At 48.9% G+C, this 24552-nt stretch overlaps 1 protein-coding gene across 2 annotated transcripts in view; it reads right to left on the reverse strand.

Moving 5' to 3' along the window:
* LOC143802478 (dynein axonemal intermediate chain 1-like) overlaps nucleotides 1–24339 on the reverse strand; it is a 55203-nt gene extending 30864 nt beyond the window's left edge. Inside the window, exons 1-3 of one of the 2 annotated variants that reach the window (XR_013220945.1) lie at nucleotides 24282–24339; nucleotides 22073–22152; nucleotides 10403–10551 (exon numbers count right to left, since the gene is read on the reverse strand). Coding sequence is in view for 1 of the 2 variants with exons in the window: in XM_077281328.1 (XP_077137443.1) it covers nucleotides 10403–10551; nucleotides 22073–22152; nucleotides 24282–24309 (257 nt within the window). In the remaining variant the exon portion in view is untranslated. The remainder of the gene's footprint in view (nucleotides 1–10402; nucleotides 10552–22072; nucleotides 22153–24281) is intronic. The other variant, XM_077281328.1, reaches the window with a different exon arrangement.
* Between the last annotated feature and the right edge of the window lie 213 nt (nucleotides 24340–24552).

Raw genomic sequence — 24552 nt, forward strand, 5'->3', positions numbered from 1 at the left:
AATATCTTTTGACAGCGGTCGCAACAACTAATCTATGTTCTGGGACAGGGGCTCAGTGAGAGACCCTATCCCTGACACAATGGGCCGTCCCGGGGAGGGTTTTCGGCTGACTTATGTATTTTCGGGACATAATACCAATGTGGTTTGGTTGGGAACTACGGCAGCAATTTTTCAGCTTTTTTCTGTGTAATAACATTGTGCTCGAGCGATTGTTTCAAAAAGGAGCGTAACTCTTTAAATTTGTGCGTGGGATCTCTCTGTAACTTGCTATATGTAGCCGTGTCTGATAACTGTCGATTGGCTTCCGACAGGTACATGGTGCGTGATATCAGGACCGTTTTTCCCCCTTGGTCCGCCGGTCTTACAATGGTATCTCCTGCCCAGTTATCTCCTTCAGAGCTTTCTTTTCTGCCTCTGAGAGGTTAGAAGGAGCTTGTCTGTATAACAAGGCCTCCATATCTTTCAGTACTAAGGTCTCAAAGAGGTCAATCATATTACCCGGTGAGGTGGGGGGCATATATGTGGAAGGACATCCACCCATAAGAGGGGTGGTGGAAACCGGCACGTCACTGCTGCCGTCTGATGGTGTTTCAGTCAGACTTGTCAACAGGGCTGCGTCTTTTCGATTGTCCGTTAATACCTGCATGTCTGTACTGACCGAAAAACCCAGGGGTCCTATATAGCAGGAACATTCCCCCTAAGCTAACCGTATTTGCAGAATTAGAAAGGAAAGATTTATACAAATGAATCTTCCTAACGGCTTTGGACAGGTCTATCTTAAAATTAGTTAAGTCGAACTCATCAGGTATGCAATAGTTCAAACCCTTGGATAATAAAGATAAATGCGCCGAAAGCAGGTTATGGTCCGTTAAATTGAGGACACAATCTTCCAGGGGCGTTATTGCTATCGTCCCTGTCTCCACGATACATTCTTTCTCTTGCGGCGCCACCCAGGGACATTTTCTCCTTCCTCCCCTTCGCGTTCTCCTCCTAAAGGAGGCATCGGATCATTCGGTGTTAGTCTTTCCATAGATCCTGTTGTGGTAGCCGCTCCTTCGCTGAGGCTGGAATCTGACTCGGTGGTTAGGTAATCCCTCTTACGATATTGGTTGCGTTTTCGGAACCTGTGCTTCCTGCCTTTCCCAAAATTGTTATTTGGCAATTGAGTATCTTTAGAAAGCTTGTTCCATGTGAAGACCTGGCAAGAATCAAAATCATTTTTGTCGTGGATAAATTTGTCCCGTTTTCTTTGCTTGATCTCAGCTTGTATCGGGATCAATTTATTATCCATTTTTTTATTTCAAGTCGCCCACTGACTTTGTCAGTCTGCTTTGAAGTTCAGTTTGTGTTTTTAACATGTCCGCATTTACTAGTTCATGGCTGTGCATGTTCGTTTTAAGCACCAGGTGTAGCAGGTCTTGGGAGCACTTAAGCATGATCTTTTCCCATTCGGTTTTAAAGGCAGGGTCATTACCAAAATGTGATATTTCCATCCAAACTCAATCCTCGTGGGACTCTTTCATTCTCCACATATGATTGCAAAGCATTGTTCGTCCAGAATAGTCTTATTTCTCTTTGGACAAATTCATAAGTTTGTGTTCCAATAACTTAGTACTCAGTGTATGTACTGTTCACACTCTTTGAAATAATAAGCTACATCCTCCCGGCCGCCTTGTAAGCCCACTCTTACAGGTGCGAGTTCTGGCTCCATCCTCTAGGATGCCGCAGGTAAAGACAGTCTCTAATACTGCGATATGGGACACCACCCCGTCTGTTATTGGCGTGCTCGTACTGAACACATGTAGTAGAGAATCAAAAAAAGAAAGAAAAGCAGGTAGCACCACCAGTGTAACCAGAAATCGGGCATCCGTCATGCTTGGGGTATGCCAGAAACTCATCTTCAGATATCGGGTGATTGCATAGAAAAAGCAGTATAACCATCAATGAATAAGAAAAGATGCACTAGCACTCACCAATCCTTAAAGTAGTGTGGTTCCTTTATTCAATCATGATAAAAAAGTCTTACACGGCTCGGGGGTGTGCAAGACAAAGAAGTGTGCAGGTACCGATGACGGCCGTTTCGCGCTCGACACAGCGCTTCCATGCACTTGTATGTATTCCGGTAAGTGGGTGTATCGGAGGCAGAGTGGGAGGAGTTTGTTAACACAGGTGTATTTCTTACCACGTCACGTCCTTTCAACCACTGACCCGTGGAAGCGCTGTGTCGAGCACGAAACGGCCGTCGTCGGTACCTGCACACTTCTTTGTCTTGCACACCCCCGAGCCGTGTAAGGCTTTTTTTATCATGATTGAATAAAGGAACCACAGTACTTCAAGGATCGGTGAGTGCTACTGCATCTTTTCTTATTCGTCAATGCATTCAGAACCTCTTTGAAATTGACAATATCTACAACAATGATCTTTTCTTACAGTATGGCACCAATTACTACCGCTACATAGACGACATTTTCTTTATTTGGACAGGAACATCAGACTCGCTGCAATCATTCTTCACATACCTTAATTCAGTTTATCCCAAACCACACTTCACTATCCACTCTGAAAATACACAAATTCCTTTTCTGGATACCCTAGTAATGAAAGACACCAAAGGCTCTATTACCACGGATTTATTCTCAAAATCCACAGAGTAACAACTTGCTGCACTACTCCAGCTGTCACCCCAAAACTACCAAGGACAGCCTGCCACGCTCACCATTCAAAAGAGTCTCCCGGATTGTCACAAACCCCAAGCTACGACATACCCGACTAACCTCTATGGCGCAGAAATTCAGGGATAGGAATTATCCAGTGAGGCTTCTGGAGAAACAACTAACACACTCATTGGCACCACAATCGCCTCCCCCACCCCGCCAAGCACAGGAGAGATTGCCATTTGTCCACACATACCACCACCCCAATATGCCGGAAGTGTACTCGGTAATCAAAAAACACTGGCCCCTCCTCACAAAAGCGTATCCCAATATCCCATCATTTCAATTACCAGCCCTCATGAGCAGAAGGAGACCTACTAACACGAGATCGGTTGGTACAAGCGGACATTGGCAGGGAGACTTTTCCGTGCCTTGGTTGCGCGGCATGCTCAAATGTGATCAAATCCAAACGGGTTACCCACCCCTGGACGGGGAAGTAATACCCTATACACGGATACTTTACATGTGAATCCAATTTCGTCGTCTATGTTATCAAGTGTCCATGCGGTCTCCTATATGTGGGCGAGACCACCCAACATGTAAGAGACCGCATAGCTAGTCACAAGTCCACAATACGTTGTGGCAAAACATGGCTCCCGCTACCTGACCATTTTTGCCATTTTAAACATTCAGTGGCACAACTTAAGTTTCAAGTCCTGGAACAGGTCCCACGCCCCAGAAGAGGGGGAACCACCTAAAACTCCTGAAGTCTAGGGAGGCATTTTGGATTTTTACTCCTGACACCCTGTCACCAAGGGCTCTCAACAGAGAAATAGATTGGATAGGTTGACGAAAATAATTTTTCCTAGTATTTTTTCCTTTAAAAAAAATTTTTTTTTCATTGAATCATTTTCTTTAATATATTTTTTCCTTTATTTTTCTGTTTCTTCTTTTTCCTATTTTTCTCGTTTTGGATATCACACTCAATTAAATCACTTTTCTCTATTCCCTAGACCTGCTGAGAATAGGACCACCTGAGGTTCTATACCTATGTGGACATTGTCCTCGTCTATCTATACTACTGGACACCAGGTACCTACTTGCTATTAGGGACATATAGGGACCCCCTGTTCGTCTCTGCCTTATATACTAAAACTGTACTATTGCCAGCAGCAACCCCTTTATCGATTTAGGGATTTATCCCAATTCCACACCCTCATTTTGAAGGTAACCCTTCTCTCTTCTACCTGATGGCTCATAGTTTTGGTTTTTGCTAACTTTATATATACCCGCTCTCAACACTTTGGTTCTAACTATAATACTTATGGCTATTGATACTATCGGATTCCATACACTTTTCCTTCTTCCTTAGTTCTCTGGTACTCGAATTGTTCATTTTGTACAGTTTTTTCAGTCTATTTCTCTACTATGATGAACAATTAGTACCTATTGTGTTCTATGACTTTTTCGATTTTTATTTGTTTTCACTAATTTGTAAATATTTTTATTTGACATTTATCCTACGTAATAATGCTTATGTTTACTTATACCTGTTTCTGTTTATCTTCTAGCGACTTTATGAGTAAGACTCGGGAGGGTCGAAACGTCAAAACATGTAAGTTGGTCGCTCATTGTACATATCTTATTTTGCTCCCATACTGATGTTATGTGAATAAAACTTTGTAATTTTTTCATACAAATATCAAAGAGTATTTATGGTTGTTTAATACCATTATATCCATATTCCGAAATATTTACGTTTATATGATAAGCACCTATTGTATTGACATATTTTTCACTTTCTTCACTTTTTTCCTTTCAGCACTTGGGTCTCTCATTCTTTCTCACTTTTTCACTGGGTGTCTCATCTTTTTCAACATTACAAGATTTCATCTGCACACTACGCCCCCCGAGGAAGCATAGTAACGAAACACGCGTTGGGGTTGTTTTCCACGTCCACTTTCAAGGTTGGTCTATTACGGGTATTTTGATTCCTTTACCTTCTGCATGCATTTTCAGGGACCCTGATTACAATCTAATCCCTTATTACCAGGCCTTCTTTTGTTAACTATTATGTTTTGACATGTTTACATGATTTTTGTTTGGGTGCCTATACATACCTATGCACTTGCTGGTTTATATTGCTATATTGGATAGGAGGCCCTTACTAATTTCTTGTAGTCAGCAACTTTGCGCGTGTTACCTTATATATTCATAACCATTTTTGTCTAGAATTTTCCCCTTTTTTTTGCACATATATGTTTTTCGTAGCTTATGGCCTGTTTAATATTAATATTACTTAATATTATCAGCTTTGCTGTTTATTTTGCTATTTTGCACATATTTATATGCATGTAGTCTCTTTCAAGCCACATATCCAAGCCCTTGCTTCCTCCTGCCGTCTCAAACTCAAAAATATTTCCCGGATCTGCGCATTGCTTGACCGCGATACAGCAAAAACGCTAGTGCGTGCCCTTATCATCTCCCGCCTCGACTACTGCAACCTCCTTCTCTCTGGCCTCCCCTCTAACACTCTCGCACCCCTCCAATCCATCCTACACTCTGCTGCCCGACTAATCCACCTGTCTCCCCGTTATTCCCCAGCCTCTCCCCTATGTCAAGCCCTTCACTGACTTCCTATCGCCCAGAGACTCCGGTTCAAAACCCTCACAATGACATACAAAGCCATCCACAATCTATCTACTCCATACATCTGTGAAATGGTCTCCCGGTACTTTCCTACACGCAACCTCCGATCCTCACAAGATCTCCTTCTCTACTCCCCTCTCATCTCTTCTTACCACAACCGCATCCAAGACTTCTCCCGTGCTTCCCCCATACTCTGGAACCACTCTACCCCAACACATCAGACTCTCGCCTACCATAGAAACCTTCAAAAAGAACCTGAAGACTCACCTCTTCCGACAAGCCTACAACCTGCAGTGATCCCCAACCTACTGAACTGCCGCACAACCAGCTGTACCCTCTCCCATTCCCTGCAGATTGTGAGCCCTCGCGGGCAGGGTCCTCCATCCTTATGTACCTGTGTGCCTTGTTTTTTGCTCATGTTTAATGTATTTGTCTATATTTGCCCCATAGTCACATGTAAAGCGCCATGGAATAAATGGAGCTATAAAAATGTATAATAAAATAATATGCCCTTTAGATTAATTTGACCACCTTTTGACGTGACACTTGGTGTCACTTGAACCCTGTTTTCTTGTTCTTTTTGTTTTTTATGTATTTATTTATGATAAAATTGTTTTCTTAATGTAATCATCAATAAAATTCCTATTTTTATTGCTCTGAGATATATTTCTTTTTTTGGGTTACAAATATCAAAGAGTGTGCGGTGTATCAATAAATCTTAGTGACGAGGACGGGGCAGGATACACTGTAACAACCCATCAGCTGTGAGTGACGAGGACGGGGCAGGATACACTGTAACAACCCATCAGCTGTGAGTGACGAGGACGGGGCAGGATACACTGTAACAACCCATCAGCTGTGAGTGATGAGGACGGGGCAGGATACACTGTAACAACCCATCAGCTGTGACGAGGACGGGGCAGGATACACTGTAACAACCCATCAGCTGTGAGTGAGGAGGACGGGGCAGGATACACTGTAACAACCCATCAGCTGTGAGTGACGAGGACGGGGCAGGATACACTGTAACAACCCATCAGCTGTGAGTGACGAGGACGGGGCAGGATACACTGTAACAACCCATCAGCTGTGTGTGACGAGGACGGGGCAGGATACACTGTAACAACCCATCAGCTGTGACGAGGACGGGGCAGGATACACTGTAGCAACCCATCAGCTGTGAGTGACGAGGACGGGGCAGGATACACTGTAACAACCCATCAGCTGTGTGTGATGAGGACGGGGCAGGATACACTGTAACAACCCATCAGCTGTGAGTGACGAGGACGGGGCAGGATACACTGTAACAACCCATCAGCTGTGAGTGACGAGGACGGGGCAGGATACACTGTAACAACCCATCAGCTGTGAGTGACGAGGACGGGGCAGGATACACTGTAACAACCCATCAGCTGTGAGTGAGGAGGACGGGGCAGGATACACTGTAACAACCCATCAGCTGTGAGTGACGAGGACGGGGCAGGATACACTGTAACAACCCATCAGCTGTGACGAGGACGGGGCAGGATACACTGTAGCAACCCATCAGCTGTGAGTGACGAGGACGGGGCAGGATACACTGTAACAACCCATCAGCTGTGAGTGACGAGGACGGGGCAGGATACACTGTAACAACCCATCAGCTGTGAGTGACGAGGACGGGGCAGGATACACTGTAACAACCCATCAGCTGTGAGTGATGAGGACGGGGCAGGATACACTGTAACAACCCATCAGCTGTGACGAGGACGGGGCAGGATACACTGTAACAACCCATCAGCTGTGAGTGAGGAGGACGGGGCAGGATACACTGTAACAACCCATCAGCTGTGACGAGGACGGGGCAGGATACACTGTAGCAACCCATCAGCTGTGAGTGACGAGGACGGGGCAGGATACACTGTAACAACCCATCAGCTGTGTGTGATGAGGACGGGGCAGGATACACTGTAACAACCCATCAGCTGTGAGTGACGAGGACGGGGCAGGATACACTGTAACAACCCATCAGCTGTGAGTGAGGAGGACGGGGCAGGATACACTGTAACAACCCATCAGCTGTGAGTGACGAGGACGGGGCAGGATACACTGTAACAACCCATCAGCTGTGAGTGATGAGGACGGGGCAGGATACACTGTAACAACCCATCAGCTGTGTGATGAGGACGGGGCGGGATACACTGTAACAACCCATCAGCTGTGTGTGATGAGGACGGGGCAGGATACACTGTAACAACCCATCAGCTGTGTGTGATGAGGACGGGGCAGGATACACTGTAACAACCCATCAGCTGTGTGATGAGGACGGGGCGGGATACACTGTAACAACCCATCAGCTGTGAGTGATGAGGACGGGGCGTGATACACTGTAACAACCCATCAGCTGTGTGTGATGAGGACGGGGCAGGATACACTGTAACAACCCATCAGCTGTGAGTGATGAGGACGGGGCAGGATACACTAACAACCCATCAGCTGTGAGTGATGAGGACGGGGCAGGATACACTGTAACAACCCATCAGCTGTGAGTGACGAGGACGGGGCAGGATACACTAACAACCCATCAGCTGTGAGTGATGAGGACGGGGCAGGATACACTGTAACAACCCATCAGCTGTGAGTGATGAGGACGGGGCAGGATACACTAACAACCCATCAGCTGTGAGTGATGAGGACGGGGCAGGATACACTGTAACAACCCATCAGCTGTGTGTGATGAGGACGGGGCAGGATACACTGTAACAACCCATCAGCTGTGAGTGATGAGAATGGGGCAGGATACACTGTAACAACCCATCAGCTGTGTGTGATGAGGACAGGGCAGGATACACTGTAACAACCCATCAGCTGTGTGTGATGAGGACGGGGCGGGATACACTGTAACAACCCATCAGCTGTGAGTGACGAGGACGGGGCAGGATACACTGTAACAACCCATCAGCTGTGAGTGACGAGGACGGGGCAGGATACACTGTAACAACCCATCAGCTGTGAGTGATGAGGACGGGGCAGGATACACTGTAACAACCCATCAGCTGTGACGAGGACGGGGCAGGATACACTGTAACAACCCATCAGCTGTGAGTGAGGAGGACGGGGCAGGATACACTGTAACAACCCATCAGCTGTGAGTGACGAGGACGGGGCAGGATAAACTGTAACAACCCATCAGCTGTGAGTGACGAGGACGGGGCAGGATACACTGTAACAACCCATCAGCTGTGTGTGACGAGGACGGGGCAGGATACACTGTAACAACCCATCAGCTGTGACGAGGACGGGGCAGGATACACTGTAGCAACCCATCAGCTGTGAGTGACGAGGACGGGGCAGGATACACTGTAACAACCCATCAGCTGTGTGTGATGAGGACGGGGCAGGATACACTGTAACAACCCATCAGCTGTGAGTGACGAGGACGGGGCAGGATACACTGTAACAACCCATCAGCTGTGAGTGACGAGGACGGGGCAGGATACACTGTAACAACCCATCAGCTGTGAGTGACGAGGACGGGGCAGGATACACTGTAACAACCCATCAGCTGTGAGTGACGAGGACGGGGCAGGATACACTGTAACAACCCATCAGCTGTGACGAGGACGGGGCAGGATACACTGTAGCAACCCATCAGCTGTGAGTGACGAGGACGGGGCAGGATACACTGTAACAACCCATCAGCTGTGAGTGACGAGGACGGGGCAGGATACACTGTAACAACCCATCAGCTGTGAGTGACGAGGACGGGGCAGGATACACTGTAACAACCCATCAGCTGTGAGTGATGAGGACGGGGCAGGATACACTGTAACAACCCATCAGCTGTGACGAGGACGGGGCAGGATACACTGTAACAACCCATCAGCTGTGAGTGAGGAGGACGGGGCAGGATACACTGTAACAACCCATCAGCTGTGAGTGACGAGGACGGGGCAGGATACACTGTAACAACCCATCAGCTGTGAGTGATGAGGACGGGGCAGGATACACTGTAGCAACCCATCAGCTGTGAGTGACGAGGACGGGGCAGGATACACTGTAACAACCCATCAGCTGTGTGTGATGAGGACGGGGCAGGATACACTGTAACAACCCATCAGCTGTGTGTGATGAGGACGGGGCAGGATACACTGTAACAACCCATCAGCTGTGTGTGATGAGGACGGGGCAGGATACACTGTAACAACCCATCAGCTGTGTGATGAGGACGGGGCGGGATACACTGTAACAACCCATCAGCTGTGTGTGATGAGGACGGGGCAGGATACACTGTAACAACCCATCAGCTGTGTGTGATGAGGACGGGGCAGGATACACTGTAACAACCCATCAGCTGTGTGATGAGGACGGGGCGGGATACACTGTAACAACCCATCAGCTGTGAGTGATGAGGACGGGGCGTGATACACTGTAACAACCCATCAGCTGTGTGTGATGAGGACGGGGCAGGATACACTGTAACAACCCATCAGCTGTGAGTGATGAGGACGGGGCAGGATACACTAACAACCCATCAGCTGTGAGTGATGAGGACGGGGCAGGATACACTGTAACAACCCATCAGCTGTGTGTGATGAGGACGGGGCAGGATACACTGTAACAACCCATCAGCTGTGAGTGATGAGAATGGGGCAGGATACACTGTAACAACCCATCAGCTGTGTGTGATGAGGACAGGGCAGGATACACTGTAACAACCCATCAGCTGTGTGTGATGAGGACGGGGCGGGATACACTGTAACAACCCATCAGCTGTGAGTGATGAGGACGGGGCAGGATACACTGTAACAACCCATCAGCTGTGACGAGGACGGGGTAGGATACACTGTAACAACCCATCAGCTGTGACGAGGACGAGGCAGGATACACTGTAACAACCCATCAGCTGTGAGTGATGAGGACGGGGCAGACACGTTAGTAATGGCGTACAGAGGCGACGTGTCACAATCTGAGGGTCCTCACACTTTGGATCCCCCTTCCATTACCGTGTGTCACATTGGGGCAGGGACCCCCACATCACACAGCTGTCAGTAACACTACTCTGCATCTGGGGGTCTCTGGCAGATCGGGGGGGGATCTACGATGCCGGCAGGACATACTTGACGCTGTGTTCCCAGATCTTCACAGTCCAGTCGGAGCTGCAGGTGATGAAGACTTTGGGGTGGAATGGATTCCATAGCACGGTGTCCACCGCCATATTGTGCGCATCGAACGTGTCCAGGAACTGGCTGGAATACGCCTTCGAGCACTGTCAGAAATAAAGAGACATCCGATAAGAGACGGCAGCAGAGCGCGGGTACAGACCGGCAGAGAGCAGGTGTAGTGCTGCCCTGACACGCTGAGCCTATGCCGAACTGCTCAAGGGGACAGAACCAGATACGGCAGCAGAGCGCGGGTACAGACCGGCAGAGAGCAGGTGTAGTGCCGCCCTGACATGCTGAGCCTATACCGAACTGCTCCTCAACGGGACAGAACCAGAGACGGCAGCAGAGCGCGGGTACAGACCGGCAGAGAGCAGGTGTAGTGCCGCCCTGACATGCTGAGCCTATGCCGAACGGCTCCTCAAGGGGACAGAACCAGAGACGGCAGCAGAGCGCGGGTACAGACCGGCAGAGAGCAGGTGTAGTGCCGCCCTGACATGCTGAGCCTATACCGAACTGCTCCTCAACGGGACAGAACCAGAGACGGCAGCAGAGCGCGGGTACAGACCGGCAGAGAGCAGGTGTAGTGCCGCCCTGACATGCTGAGCCTATGCCGAACGGCTCCTCAAGGGGACAGAACCAGAGATGGCGGGAGAAGGTCATGACATTTACACATTGCTGTGTGCCACTATATAGCTCCAAGGCAAAATATCTGTGGGCACCTATGTCTTATTTAAAATCAGCTTAATATCCAATCTGTACACAAATAATACTGCCATACTGTGCCCAAATAATACCTATACCATACTGTACCCAAATAATACCGCCATACTGTGCCAAAATGCCACCACCACACTGTGCCCAAATACCACCATACCGTGCCCAAATACCACCATACTGTGCCCAAATAATACCGCCATACTGTACCAAACTAATGCCACCCCCATACTGTGCCCAAATACCACCACCATACTGTGTCCAAATACCAGCATACTGTGCTCAAATGCCACTACCATACTGTGCCCAAATAATGCCACCACCATCCTGTGCCCAAATACCAACGTACTGTGCCCAAATAATGCCACCACCATACTGTGCCCAATATCAACATACTATGCCAAAATACTGCCAACCTGTGCTCAAATAATACAGCCAGATTGTGCCCAAATAATACCTCCAGACTGTGCTCAAATAATATTACCATACTATATCCAAATAGTACCGCCAAACTGTGCCCAAATACCATACTGTACCCAAATACCACCACATTTTGCCTAAATACTTCCAAACTGTGCCCAAATACAGCCAGATTGTGCCCAAATACCGCATACTGTGCTCAAATACCGTCAGATAGTGCCCAAATACCACCAGTGCCCAAATAATACCACAATACTGTGCCCAAATCATACTACCATACCATGTCCAAATAATACCGCCATACTGTACCCAAATACCACCACCATACTGTGCCCAAAAAATTTAAGTGCTGATATACTACCTCCATAAAGGACTTAAAAATACCACCATATTGTGCCAATATGATACTGCCACACAGTGCTCCAACACCACCACCATACAACGGCAAAACAAGAATGTAATTCACTGTTACACCAGCACCATCGCACGTCCAAATAACGCCATAGAGCGCCAGGACCGTGGGTACTGAGAGGCGGTGCCCATGTTTTCCCTCTGCTTCGCCCCGGTGACTCCTGCCCCTGGGACAGTCCTTGCCAGTTTCAGCACACTGGCCCCTGCCATGTCAGCTGTCCCATCATGCACTGCTCTCCTAGTGGCTGTGCCCGGATCTGCATGTGGCAGGGGAAGTTTCGTCTGCTTGTATCTCGGCGCAGTCACAGTAATGGATGTGGTATCGGCGGACGGATATGGCGGAGGAGACTCTGCACATGGCGGAGCATTAATACTGACAATCGGTGCACTGCGAGTGTACAGAGCAAATGTCATCTACCCCGGTAGTGTCCGCTCTTCCACCCCCTGCTGTTATTCTATGGCCCCTCTATAGAGGCAGCACTTATCCCCCCGCAGCGTCCGCTCCTCCACCCATGCTGTTATTATATGGCCCCTCTATAGAGGCAGCACTCGTCCCCTCACAGTGTCCGCTCCTCCACCCCGTGCTGTTATTACAAGGCCCCTCTATAGAGGCAGCACTCGTTCACCCGCAGCGTCCGCTCCTCCACCCCATGCTGTTATTATATGGTCCCTCTATAGAGTCAGCACTCGTGTCCCCCGCAGAGTCCACTTCTCTACCCAGTGTCGTTATATGGACCCTCTATAGAGGCCACACTCGTCCCCCCACAGCGTCCGCTCCTCCACCCCGTGCTGTTATTACAAGGCCCCTCTATAGAGGCAGCACTCGTCCACCCGCAGTGTCCGCTCCTCCACCCCGTGCTATTATACGGCCCCTCTATAGAGGCAGCACTCATCCACCCCGTGCTGTTATTATATTGCCCCTCTATAGAGGCTGCACTCGTCGCCCCGCAGCATCCGCTCCTCCACCCATGCTGTTATTATAAGGCCCTGTGATGGTGGGATATGCTATGTGGGTATCATTTTTGTGTATATTTCTATTTTACTTATTTTCATGGTGTTCTCTTGTAGGAGTTATTTGCTAATTGATGAATGGCTGTTGCTGCCATCTGATATCAGCCCCCACAGTTCTGTATTGTTTGCTAATATGCTAATGACATATTGACCTAGCTTGTTGAAACAATGAGCCCCTGAGACCTTCCCCCCTAACCTGTGAATGAGGAGAGGGACTTTTAAAATATCAGAGAGGTGAAACACAATCTCAGATCGTGTGTGGAACCATGATGTGATCACAGAACCTTATATGGACTGTTATTCTCTGTCTGCTGGATTGTTGGACTCATCTCAGGGCTTTTATCCTCTCACTGAACTGCATTCGTGTTCTGGACTAACTTATCCTTTGTGTTGTGGATTGTATATGGACCTTTCGTATTGTCTAAATAAAGGTCTCAGTATTGTTCACTCTTCTCTTGCTCTGTTGATTGTGATACCAGAGGACCCCGTGACAACTGGTGGCAGCAGCGGGATCAACAGAGCGTAACCTAATGGAGAATCACCCACAGAGTGAGTACAGAAATTAGACTGTATCCAGTTTACAGGAGAGAGCCAGAGACCTGGGATTGAACTACCAGGGACTGACTAAAGAGGCCTTAATTGACCTACTGGTGGGTGCTAGCCCAGCCACCTCCTCCCATATGTCTGAAGCACGAGCACTGGAGACAGGGACCCCCACCCCAAAAAGCCAGTGGTTGGAGTGGTACGAAGTAGAGATGGCGGTTCTGGGCCCAGACGTCTCTCAGGAGGACAAGGAGGAGGCTGCCAGCCGGGCACAGCGGAGACAAGAAGCAATGGAGCTTGAAAGAAGGAGTAATGCAATGTGGAGTGTAAACCCAACGATCCGGGAGCCTGTAAGGATCACCCGGACAGACTTTAAACCATTTGATGAGGCTTCCGGAGATGTGGAGGGGTTCTTCAAGGACTTTGAGCAGCAGTGTGCTGTGATGGAGGTGCCCCACTCTGGCTGGATGCGTTTGTTAGTGGGACTCCTGAACGGTAGCCTGGCGGAGGCTTACCGAACCATTGACTCACAGTGGAATTGGGATTATAACACTGTAAAGCAGACTATCCTGGATTACCATGCTATCACCCCAGACTCATATAGGGCCAAGTTCCGAGACCTCCCATGCACTACGGGGGGGATCGTTTAGGATGTATGCACATAAGATGTCCCAGGCATGTCGGAGATGGCTGGAAGCAGAAAACGCCTTTACTGTGGAAGATGTTATACAGGTGTTCCTTATAGAACAATTTCTTGCCAAGTGCCCCGCAGAGGTACGGGAATGGGTCCGGGAGCGCACGCCGTGCACCGTGGATAGAGCTGCAGCCCTGGCAGATGAAGCCCTTACTATCCGGCCGCAATGGAGGAGGCTTCTGAACAGGGAACCACGGCCTGCTCCCGGGCCCCGTCCGCCTCCGATTATATCTGCCCTTCCACCTAATCGCAAGCCGATGACAATCACGCCTCACAATCCTGGGCCCCAACAGTTCTGACCACGACCTCGGGGCATCACAGACAGGAGATGTTATGCGTGTGGGCAACCTGGACATTTGCAGTCTGGCTGTCCCTCAAGGATTCGGAGGGAGCCCCACCTCGTCCAGTGCATCCTGTACACTCCACCCCGCCTGAGGAAGAGCTACCACCACCCCCAACAGAGTGATCCACCGACCACGGCACCATAGATACCCCTCTTGGAATGTACGGTCTCCGGCCTTTGTCCTTTAGCTACCCAGAGCAACGGCAAAGCCACCTGCAGGACCTCTTAATTGATGGATACAAAGTGTCAGGATTTAGAGACACGGGGGAATTCCTGACTAACGCTGACCCCCGTGTGGTTCGACCCGAGGCAATTTACCAGGGTCCGGGAATTCCCATTGTCTTGGCGGGGGGGGGGGGGGGGGGCGCGCAAATATATACAGCGAGCTTCTGTGCGTTTGGATTATGGTTGCGGAGAAAAACTGTGTTGGATTGGCGTTGTGGGAGGACTTCCTTCAGATATCTTCCTTGGGAACGACATTGGGGAGTTAACAGTGCCAATTTGTGGGAGCAGTCACCCGACTACAGGCCCTTCAAGCACTACGTCATCCAGACCTCATCGGAGAGCAACCACCACGAACCGCATCAGAGTTGGTAAGCAATACGTTCGCTGCTACTACATTGGGAGAGTCTTGGGATAGAGAGGTGTTTAGGAGAGAAATAGAGGGTGACACTACCTTAGCAGCCCTTAGGCCAAGGGCAGAAATTGGGCACATGGGAGATAATGGGGATGGCTTCACTCGAGAAAACGGACTGCATTATCGCTTAACAAAGGTCAGTGACAGGGGCAACCCTGACGCAACGACCAGGCAACTTATTGTCCCTCTGAAGTACAGGGCACAGCTACTCCAACTGGCCCATGACATCCCCTTGGCTGTGCATGAAGGGAGGAAAAGGACTGAAAAGAGATTCCCTCAAAGTTTTTACTGACCTGGCATCTCGCAGTCGGTAGCCCATTATTGCCGCACCTGCCATGTGTGCCAGTGAATGCGGCATCCAGGAGCTCAACATAAGGTACCCCTGCAATCCCTGCCCATAATTGAAGAATCATTTCAATGTGAAGCTGTCAACATAATAGGTCCTCTGGCCCACCCCAGCCGGTCGGGGAAAAAAATATATCCTGACAGTGGTGGACTATGCCACTCGGTATGCTGAAGCTGTGGCCCTGTCCATTATTACAGCAGTAAAGGTAGCCGAGGCTCTTGTTACCATCTTTACCCGGGTAGGGTTTCCTAGTGAAATATCATCGGATCAAGGCACTCCGTTCATGTCAGATCTGGTCCAGTCCCTATGGCATACCTGTGGTGTTCGAGCCATTCGCACCACCCCATACCACCCGCAGACCAACGGACTATGTGAACGCTTTAATGGAACCCTAAAAACTATGATGAGGGCTTTTGTTGATGTTGAAAAAGACTGGGAAAAATACCTGCCACATGTCCTCTTCGCCTATCGGGATCTTCGAACTACTGTTTATCCGGAAGGTCCGTGGGCCTCTCACTCTTCTGAAAGAACATTTGGAGGGAGATATCTCAGACTCCGGAATACCCATCATTCCCCATGTTCTAGAGTTCAGAGACCGTCTCGCCCAGCTAGCTACCTTGGCTAAAGAACTCAGCGAATGGCCCAGTCCAGACAAAAACCTGGTATGACCATAATGCCAGGACCCGGGAATTTATGGAAGGACAACAAGTGCTCATGATTACTGCTTCCCCTGCCAACACGCTTCAAGCAGTGTGGGAAGGCCCTTATCAGGTTGTCAAGAAAATTAATGACACTAACTACATTATTGCCCTGGACTCTAGTGGTCGATGACAGAAAACTGTCCACATTAACATGCTGAAAGACTACCACGACCAATCTCTGCCTGTTCTAGCCGTCTGCCAGCCCCCTAGTGATACCACCGACGACGAGTATCTCCCCGATCTTCTCCTGGTCGCCCAAGTGGGAGGATCACTGGAAGAAGTGCCCCTGGCCTCCCATTTATCGGATATACAAAAGGACGATATTTTCACCGTACTAAGGCCGAGGGCTGCGGCTTTCTCCTGAAGGCCGGGGAAGACTACTCTCACCAGCCACCATGTGGAAACCCCCGGACAACGCCCCATCCAGCAGGCTGCCTACCGGGTTCCAGAGGCTGTTCAAGGTACGATAAAGAACGAACTGGAGGAGATGAAATGACTGGGAGTTGTTCAGCCATCTCACAGTTCTTGGGCCTCTCCTGTCATCCTGGTCCCCAAGAAGGATGGTACAACACGATTCTGCGTTGATTACAGACGATTAAATGATGCCACCAAGAGTGATGCTTACTGTTATGATCTGGTGGCCTAAGAGCAGCATGAGACGTACTCTGGAGAAGGTGGTACCTGTACTGACCGCAGACCCTGAACTTAACACCGCAACTAGAAGTAGCCGTGGAATGTACCTATCACTCCCTAGACATCTCGACACAGCCGGAGGACTAATTACCCCTAGAGATAGAAAAGGGAAAACTATCTTGCCTCAGAGAAAATCCCCAAAGGATAGACAGCCCCCCACAAATATTGACTGTGAGAGGAGAGGGAAAAAACATACACAGACCGAAACGAGAATTTAGCAAAGGAGGCCACTTCTAGCTAAATAGAAAGGATAGGACAGAGTACTATGCAGTCAGTATTAAAACACTAGAAAATATCCACCACAGAAAATACAAAATCTCCACAGCTAACTAAAGATATGGAGGGTATATCTGCATCTCCAGAGAAACCAGCTTGGCTAAACAAATCCTTATACAGACCAAGCTGGACAAGACAAAAACATGGAAAAGAACTGAACAATAAGGCCACAGCATGTGGACAGCAAAAATCAAGGCCAGAGCTTATCTTTGTTGAAATGAACTGCAAAGCAGAAGAGACCAGGCAGGGATGTGAATCCTCCAGGAACAATGGACAACTGGCACTGACTAAAGGGTGAAGCAAGACTAAATAGCCCAGTCAAAATTGCAAAAAGTGAACACACCTGATAAATGCTGCGATTCAGAGACAGCAGCGCTACCACTTACAACCACCGGAGGGAGCCCAAGAGCAGAATTCACAACAGCTTACCCCATGCCCAGGATTGATGATCTATTGGATCGTCTGGCCAGTGCCCAATTTGTGACCACGTTAGACTTGAGCAAGGGGTACTGGCAGATACCCCTAACGGAGGACGCTCGGGAGAGCTCGGCCTTCATTACTTCATTTGGGCTTTTCGAGTTCCTGGGAATGCCCTTTGGGATGAAAAATGCCTCTGCTACTTTCCAGAGACTGGTAGATAGACTGTTAGAACAATGTCAGGACTTTGCCTGTGCTTACTTAGACGACATTGCCATTTTTAGCACTACCTGAGAGGAACATCTTAAAGGGAACCTGTCACCTGAATTTGGCGGGACCAGTTTTGGGTCATATGGGCGGGGTTTTTGGGTGTTTGATTCACCCTTTCCTTACCCGCTGGCTGCATGCTGGCCGCAATATTGGATTGAAGTTCATTCTCTGTCCTCCGGAGTACATGCCTGCACAAGGCAATATTGCCTTGCGCAGGCGTGTACTCCGGAGGACAGAGAATGAACTTCAATCCAATATTGCGGCCAGCATGCAGCCAGCGGGTAAGGAAAGGGTGAATCAGACACCCGAAAACCCCGCCCATATGACCCAAAACTGGTCCCGCCAAATTCAGGTGACAGGTTCCCTTTAAACACTTGGGGAAAGTGCTAGACTGTATCCTTACTGCAGGACTGAACATTCACACTGATAAATGCCAAATAGAGATGGATGAGGTGCAGTACCTTGGGCATAGAGTAGGGGGTGGGACCCTAAGGCCTGAGCCTGCCAAGGTGGAAGCCATTAGCAACTGGTGTAGACCCCAGACTAAAAAGCAGGTACTTGCATTTTTAGGAACTGCTGGTTTCTATCACAAATTTGTTTCTAACTTCAGCACATTGGCCAAGCCCCTAACCGACCTGACCCGCAAGAACATGCCTAGGAATATAATGTGGATGACTGCATGCGAGGATGCCTTTTCAGCGTTAAAGACCACCCTCATCATTGCTCCTGTCTTGGCTGCCCCTGATTATAAGCGCAGGTTCCTCGTGCAGACAGATGCATCCACCTTTGGGATTGGGGCAGTACTTAGCCAAGTGAACGCCGCCGGAGAAGAACATCCTGTTGCTTTTGCCAGTCGGAAACTACTGGATCGGGAAGTTGCCTATGCCACTATTGAAAAGGAGTGCCTTGCCATCGTATGGTTGCTAAAGAAATTGCAGCCATACTTGTATGGCAGAGACTTTACAATTGTTTCAGACCACAACCCCCTCACATGGCTGAACCGCGTATCAGGGGACAATGGAAGATTGCTGCGGTGGAGCTTGTCCTTACAACCCTACAGCTTCTCCATCCAATACAAGCAGGGAAACCCAGCACCAGAACGCCGATGGGACTGTCTCAACAAGAAGAACCAAAGACTCCCCAGGCCGACCTGCCCCTGCCACTGTACAATTAACTATAAACGATTGAGCAATGTGGACTAAAGTGAGTAGGCCAGAGGTCTATGTAGACCTCATGGCTTGCTCACTTATTATGAGGGGGGGAGAGGTTGTGATGGTGGGATATGCTATGTGGGTATCATTTTTGTGTATATTTCTATTTTACTCATTTTCATGGTGTTCTCTTGTAGAAGGAGTTATTTGGTAATTGATGAATGGCTGTTGCTGCCATCTGATATAAGCCCCCACAGTTCTGTATTGTTTGCTAATATGCTAATGACATATTGACCTAGCTTGTTGAAACAATGAGCCCCTGCAACCTTCCCCCCCTGACCTGTGAATGAGGAGGGGGACTTTTAAAATATCAGTGAGGTGAGACACAGATCAGATCCTGTGTGGAACTATGATGTGATCACAGCACCTCAGAGAGAAAGAAGAGTATATGGACTGTTATCCTCTGTCTGCTGGATTATTGGACTCTCATCTCCCAGGGCTTTTATCCTCTTACTGAACTGCATTCTGGTTCTGGACTATTGTATCCTCAGTGTGGTGGATTGTATATGGACCTTTCATATTTTTGCCTAAATAGAGGCCTTGGGATTGTTCACTCTTCTCTTGCTCTGTTGATTGTGTGATACCGGAGAAGGACCCCGTGACAACTGGGCCCCTCTATAGAGGCAGCACTCGTCTCCCTGCAGTGTCCACTCCTCCACCCCGTGCTGTTATTACATGGCCCCTCTATAGAGGCAGCACTCGTACCCCGCAGGGTCCGCTCCTCTACCCCCCCGCCGTTATTATATGACCCCTGTACAGAGGCAGCACTCATCCCCCCGCTGTATAATATGGCAGCGCTATTCCAGCTGATGAGCACGGCAGGGACCCACCCGGGCCGCTCCGGAGCGCCTCCTGCTCCCACAGATTATCTACTATTTCCAGGAAGGTTTCTGCTTCACAACCAAATCCCATTACACGGATCCAGGAGGGATTACTGCGCCGGCCCTGACGGACGAGGGGCCGATAAGTGGGTTTAGACGAAAGGGGCAATTTTCTCAAGAACTGAGAAATCCTTAAAGGAAAAGTCCCGATTGCTGGACACTTCGCAGTTAATATCTCCGCTTCATGTCGAGGAATTATATCAATGTCTTGCTTCCACCGATCAGTGGTCACATCCAGAGCTGCATCCAAAAAATGTGGTTGCCAAGACCCAAGTGCAGGGCGTGATGGGACATCCACAATGGCTACCTAATCAGAGAGGAGCTGCAGAATGGAGGTAATTTCTAAAGAACTTCGACAGCAGCTCATGATGTGACTAGAGGAAGATATGTGAAATTTCTCCATAGGTTAAACAGATGGAAAAACACAATGGCACAAAGCTAAAGGTGGTCTAGGGGCAGCTGAGACTGTAGTAGTCCACGAGGATGACCCCACAGCTCCAGTGCCGGTAGGGATCCACGAGGATGACCCACCGCACCAGAGACTGTAGGGGTCTACAAGGATGACCCCACAGCTCAAGTGCCTGTAGAGGTCCACAAAGATGATCCCACCGCTCCAGTGCCTGTAGGGGTCTACAAGGAAGACCCCATCGCTCCAGTGCCGGTAGGGGTCCACAACGATTGACCCCACCACCCTAGTGCCTATAGGGGTCACCTAATCATGCCATGGGGAATATGAATGAAAACTGGTCTAAAGTGGTGACTTCTGGGCATATCATGGTAGACCTACTTGTTCAGGACTTGTAATGTCCCTCAGGTTTGGAATATTAGGGCACCTTCACCTACTAATTTCTCAGGGATCAGTAGTGACCCTGCTGGTCCTGACCGAAGCTCCATGATAACATTTCTACTGCCAGTCTATCTAGAAGACCCTTGGACTATCCCACCTCTCCTCCAGATGTCCTTGGCTCTTCACCCTGCAGGTGACCTGGTTCCTACCCTCAGCTCCTACGTCGCTTCTTGTGTTATTCTCCTGGTGTTGACCCCCAATTTGTCCTTTGGATCTGCTCCTGACTGCACTACAATCCTCTCCGGCCATCACCAGTGGCCATCCTGGGGACTAGTCACCTACCTCTGTAGTCCAAAGTAAAAAGGGACAGCCAATGCATAAAGATGTGCACACCTGCTGGATAATTACAAAAATGCAAAACTTTATTATGCCAATAGCACGGACACACAAGAAAATATAAAATCAATTAAAACCATAGGAACAAAACACCCTTCCCCATGTAAAGATGTCAAAATGATACTCCTGTCCATGCTATAATACACCTGAACATAGCAAACTATGCGAATAATGGCTAGAAATACACTGTGACAATAAGTACCATGCATAAAGAATTGCTGTAGGTGCAGTCACACAATATATATGTATCAAAAAACAAATCCAGCATATATTCTGACCAGAAGAGGGCGTCCCCAAATCTGTCATGCATGAGTTGCCACAGCATATGTATAATGCAGCAATGCCCAGGTACAATAGAAGCCCTAATGGAGTACAAAAGAGTATGCCCAACAGAATACTCCAATGATGGAAATAATAAGGTAAAGAATGGCTACCAGTGTGCCAGGTATAGTTACCATGTGAAGCACAGATCATAATCATTTTGACATCTTTACATGGGGAAGGGTGTTTTGTTCCTATGGTTTTAATTGATTTTATATTTTCTTGTGTGTCCGTGCTATTGGCATAATAAAGTTTTGCATTTTTGTAATTATCCAGCAGGTGTGCACATCTTTATGCATTGGCTGTCCCTTTTTACTTTGGTATATACTATTTCCATGCATTTGTTAGCACCCTGATTCATTGTGTCATTCATATTTTGATGGTTGTGCACCTGACACCTTTATCATTGACTACCTCTGTAGTCCGCAGATCTTCACAGGGGTGAAGAACAGGACATTTTTCAAACTCTGCACCTGATGGTTTTTTAGAGGGTCCGCTTCTCCGGTGGGAGACGTAACATTATATTAATATAAGGCTACAGTGAGTCTCTCACCTTATGGATCTTCCCTTTTTCTGTGCCAACCAGGAAGAGATAGTCGATCTGACTGTGGAAATCGAAGGACGTTCCGCTCCCTGCAAGAGGGGACAATGGCGGTAAATGTGGGGAGGAAATTCATCTTACCCTGGAGCATCAGTCCGGTCTGTCACCCAGCTTTCCCGCTCCCTCCCAGCAGTCATATCCTCCTGTCACCATCCCAGCAGGACTCATAAATAGTGAAGCAGAGCCGGGTACAATAATGACATCAATCACATGAGTAGAGACTGCGGCACGAATGCTGTGCCCACTGGAGTAACTACAGTCCCCATCCAGGTATAGATGTCCCCCATCCCGGTATATATAATCCCCCATCCCAGTATATATAATCCCCCATCCCGGTATATATAATCCCCCATCCTGGTATATATAATCCCCCATCCTGGTATATATAATCCCCCATCCTGGTATATATAATCCCCCATCCCGGTATAAACATCCCCCATCCCGGTATAGATGTCCCCCATCCCGGTATAGATGTCCCCCATCCCGGTATAGATGTCCCCCATCCCGGTATAGATGTCCCCCATCCCGGTATAGATGTCCCCCATCCCGGTATAGATGTCCCCCATCCCGGTATAGATGTCCCCCATCCCGGTATAGATGTCCCCCATCCCGGTATAGATGTCCCCCATCCCGGTATAGATGTCCCCCATCCCGGTATATATAATCCCCCATCCTGGTATATATGTGAAACGCCCGCCAGGGCCGTGGGGTACTCGGTACCGGGTCCGATACTTAAAGGGATGTGTCACGGCAGCAATGATCCGGTCTGTGGCCCTGGGCGCCCATGTTAAAGGGATAGTCTTTAAAAGTATTTTTTTGAAATAGTGGTATTCAGTCAGGGGTGACCGATGCTGCTTAAAGGGGTGCCCTTGGGTGATGTTATGGCAGCCGGATGGTATAACTTCCCACAGGTGAAGTAGGTCCCCCCAGGGCTCCCGGTGAATAGATGGAGGATGGTGAGTGGTGCAGTAAAGAACGAAGGACACAGTTGTGCAGTCTCTTTACCTGGTTTACTGATGGTAGCAGGCAGCCACAATCCAGGGCGCCAGATCACAATTACAGGCAGGGTCCGGCCGGCTTGGAAGCGAGTTCAGAGTCCAGCTTTATCAGGTGGAGTTAAAAGCCTTCCTTCCAGCGCTGTGCTGTTATAGTCCCTTACTGCCTATGGCTTTGTAGCAAGCTCCTCACAGTTCGCTCTGTCCTTTGTTGAAGTGGGACACAAACCCGTATGACACGTGACTCGAGCCTTTTTACAGGATCTCTATAATAACCCGAGCTCTATGTGTCACTCTGTCTCCTGGGTATTAGGGTGGACATGTTACGTGGAGTCTAGCTGTCCTACCGATTTCTGCAGAGTATGACACAACCTTCGTCTTCCGGTTACCGGTATCAGGGATGTAGCCCAGTAGCCGCTATTCTCCCCTGTTGTCACTCTCCTGTGCTTCACTCTCCGGCACATTTGCTACAAGCTGTTCTTCCTTCTGTATCTCACTATCTAGGAGCTACAGCACCTCAGGCTGTACGGCCCCTCACCCATCTTGCCACAGACTGCTCCAGTCTGCTGTTCGGCACCAACTGTCTAAATCTTCCCAACTGCCTAGCAACTAACTCCTCCTCCAGACCAAAGAGAGTGCAGCTCCCCTGATTTTGGGTGTAGAGCTCCCCCTTCTGGCCTAAAGTCAGAACGGTGTTCTATGTGCTGATTACCTGTTAAAAGGAATTCTCCATCGCTTCCAAGCGTGACATCACTCTCCCCATGAGGAAAGCAATGCCACTGTGACAACCAGGACCCTGGGGCGTCACATGTCCCCCATCCTGGTATAGGAATCCCCATACTGGTATATATATCCCCAACCGGGTGTATGTGTCCCTCATCCTGGTATATATAATCCCCCATCCTGGTGTATATATATTCCCTCATCCTGATGTACTGTATGTGTATATGTACGAGGCATATGAACAGCAATGAGTATACGGACAAGCCCTTTTCCCAGAGTCGTCCACGTCTGTATACCAGGCACCATGCACACACAGTATATATACCTGGCGCCGTGCACATACCATCTGTGTACCTGGTGTCGGCTGTACCGTCCACATACCCAGTGCTGGTCACAGTCGATACACAGGTCAGGGTGGTAGCAGAGAGTGCGGGTGCTCGTACCTTGTGTCTGCAGCTGGAGCCCCTCCATAGCGTCCTGTGCACATCTTTCCACTGACAACCTGATGACGTCCGTGTGAACCAGCTCATTCTGAAACAGAAGACATGACGGGTATCACACCACATGGCAGCAGCTGGCAAATAATCTCATGTCAGAGAGAACGAGCTAAACCAGAAAAGAAGAAGTCCGCCAAATATAATAGTCCCCACCTCATACACTACATTACTGATCCTGAGTTACCTCCTGTATTATACTGCAGAGCTGCACTCTCTA

The sequence above is a fragment of the Ranitomeya variabilis genome, chromosome 1, assembly GCF_051348905.1.
Source record: "Ranitomeya variabilis isolate aRanVar5 chromosome 1, aRanVar5.hap1, whole genome shotgun sequence".
Taxonomy (NCBI): domain Eukaryota; kingdom Metazoa; phylum Chordata; class Amphibia; order Anura; family Dendrobatidae; genus Ranitomeya; species Ranitomeya variabilis.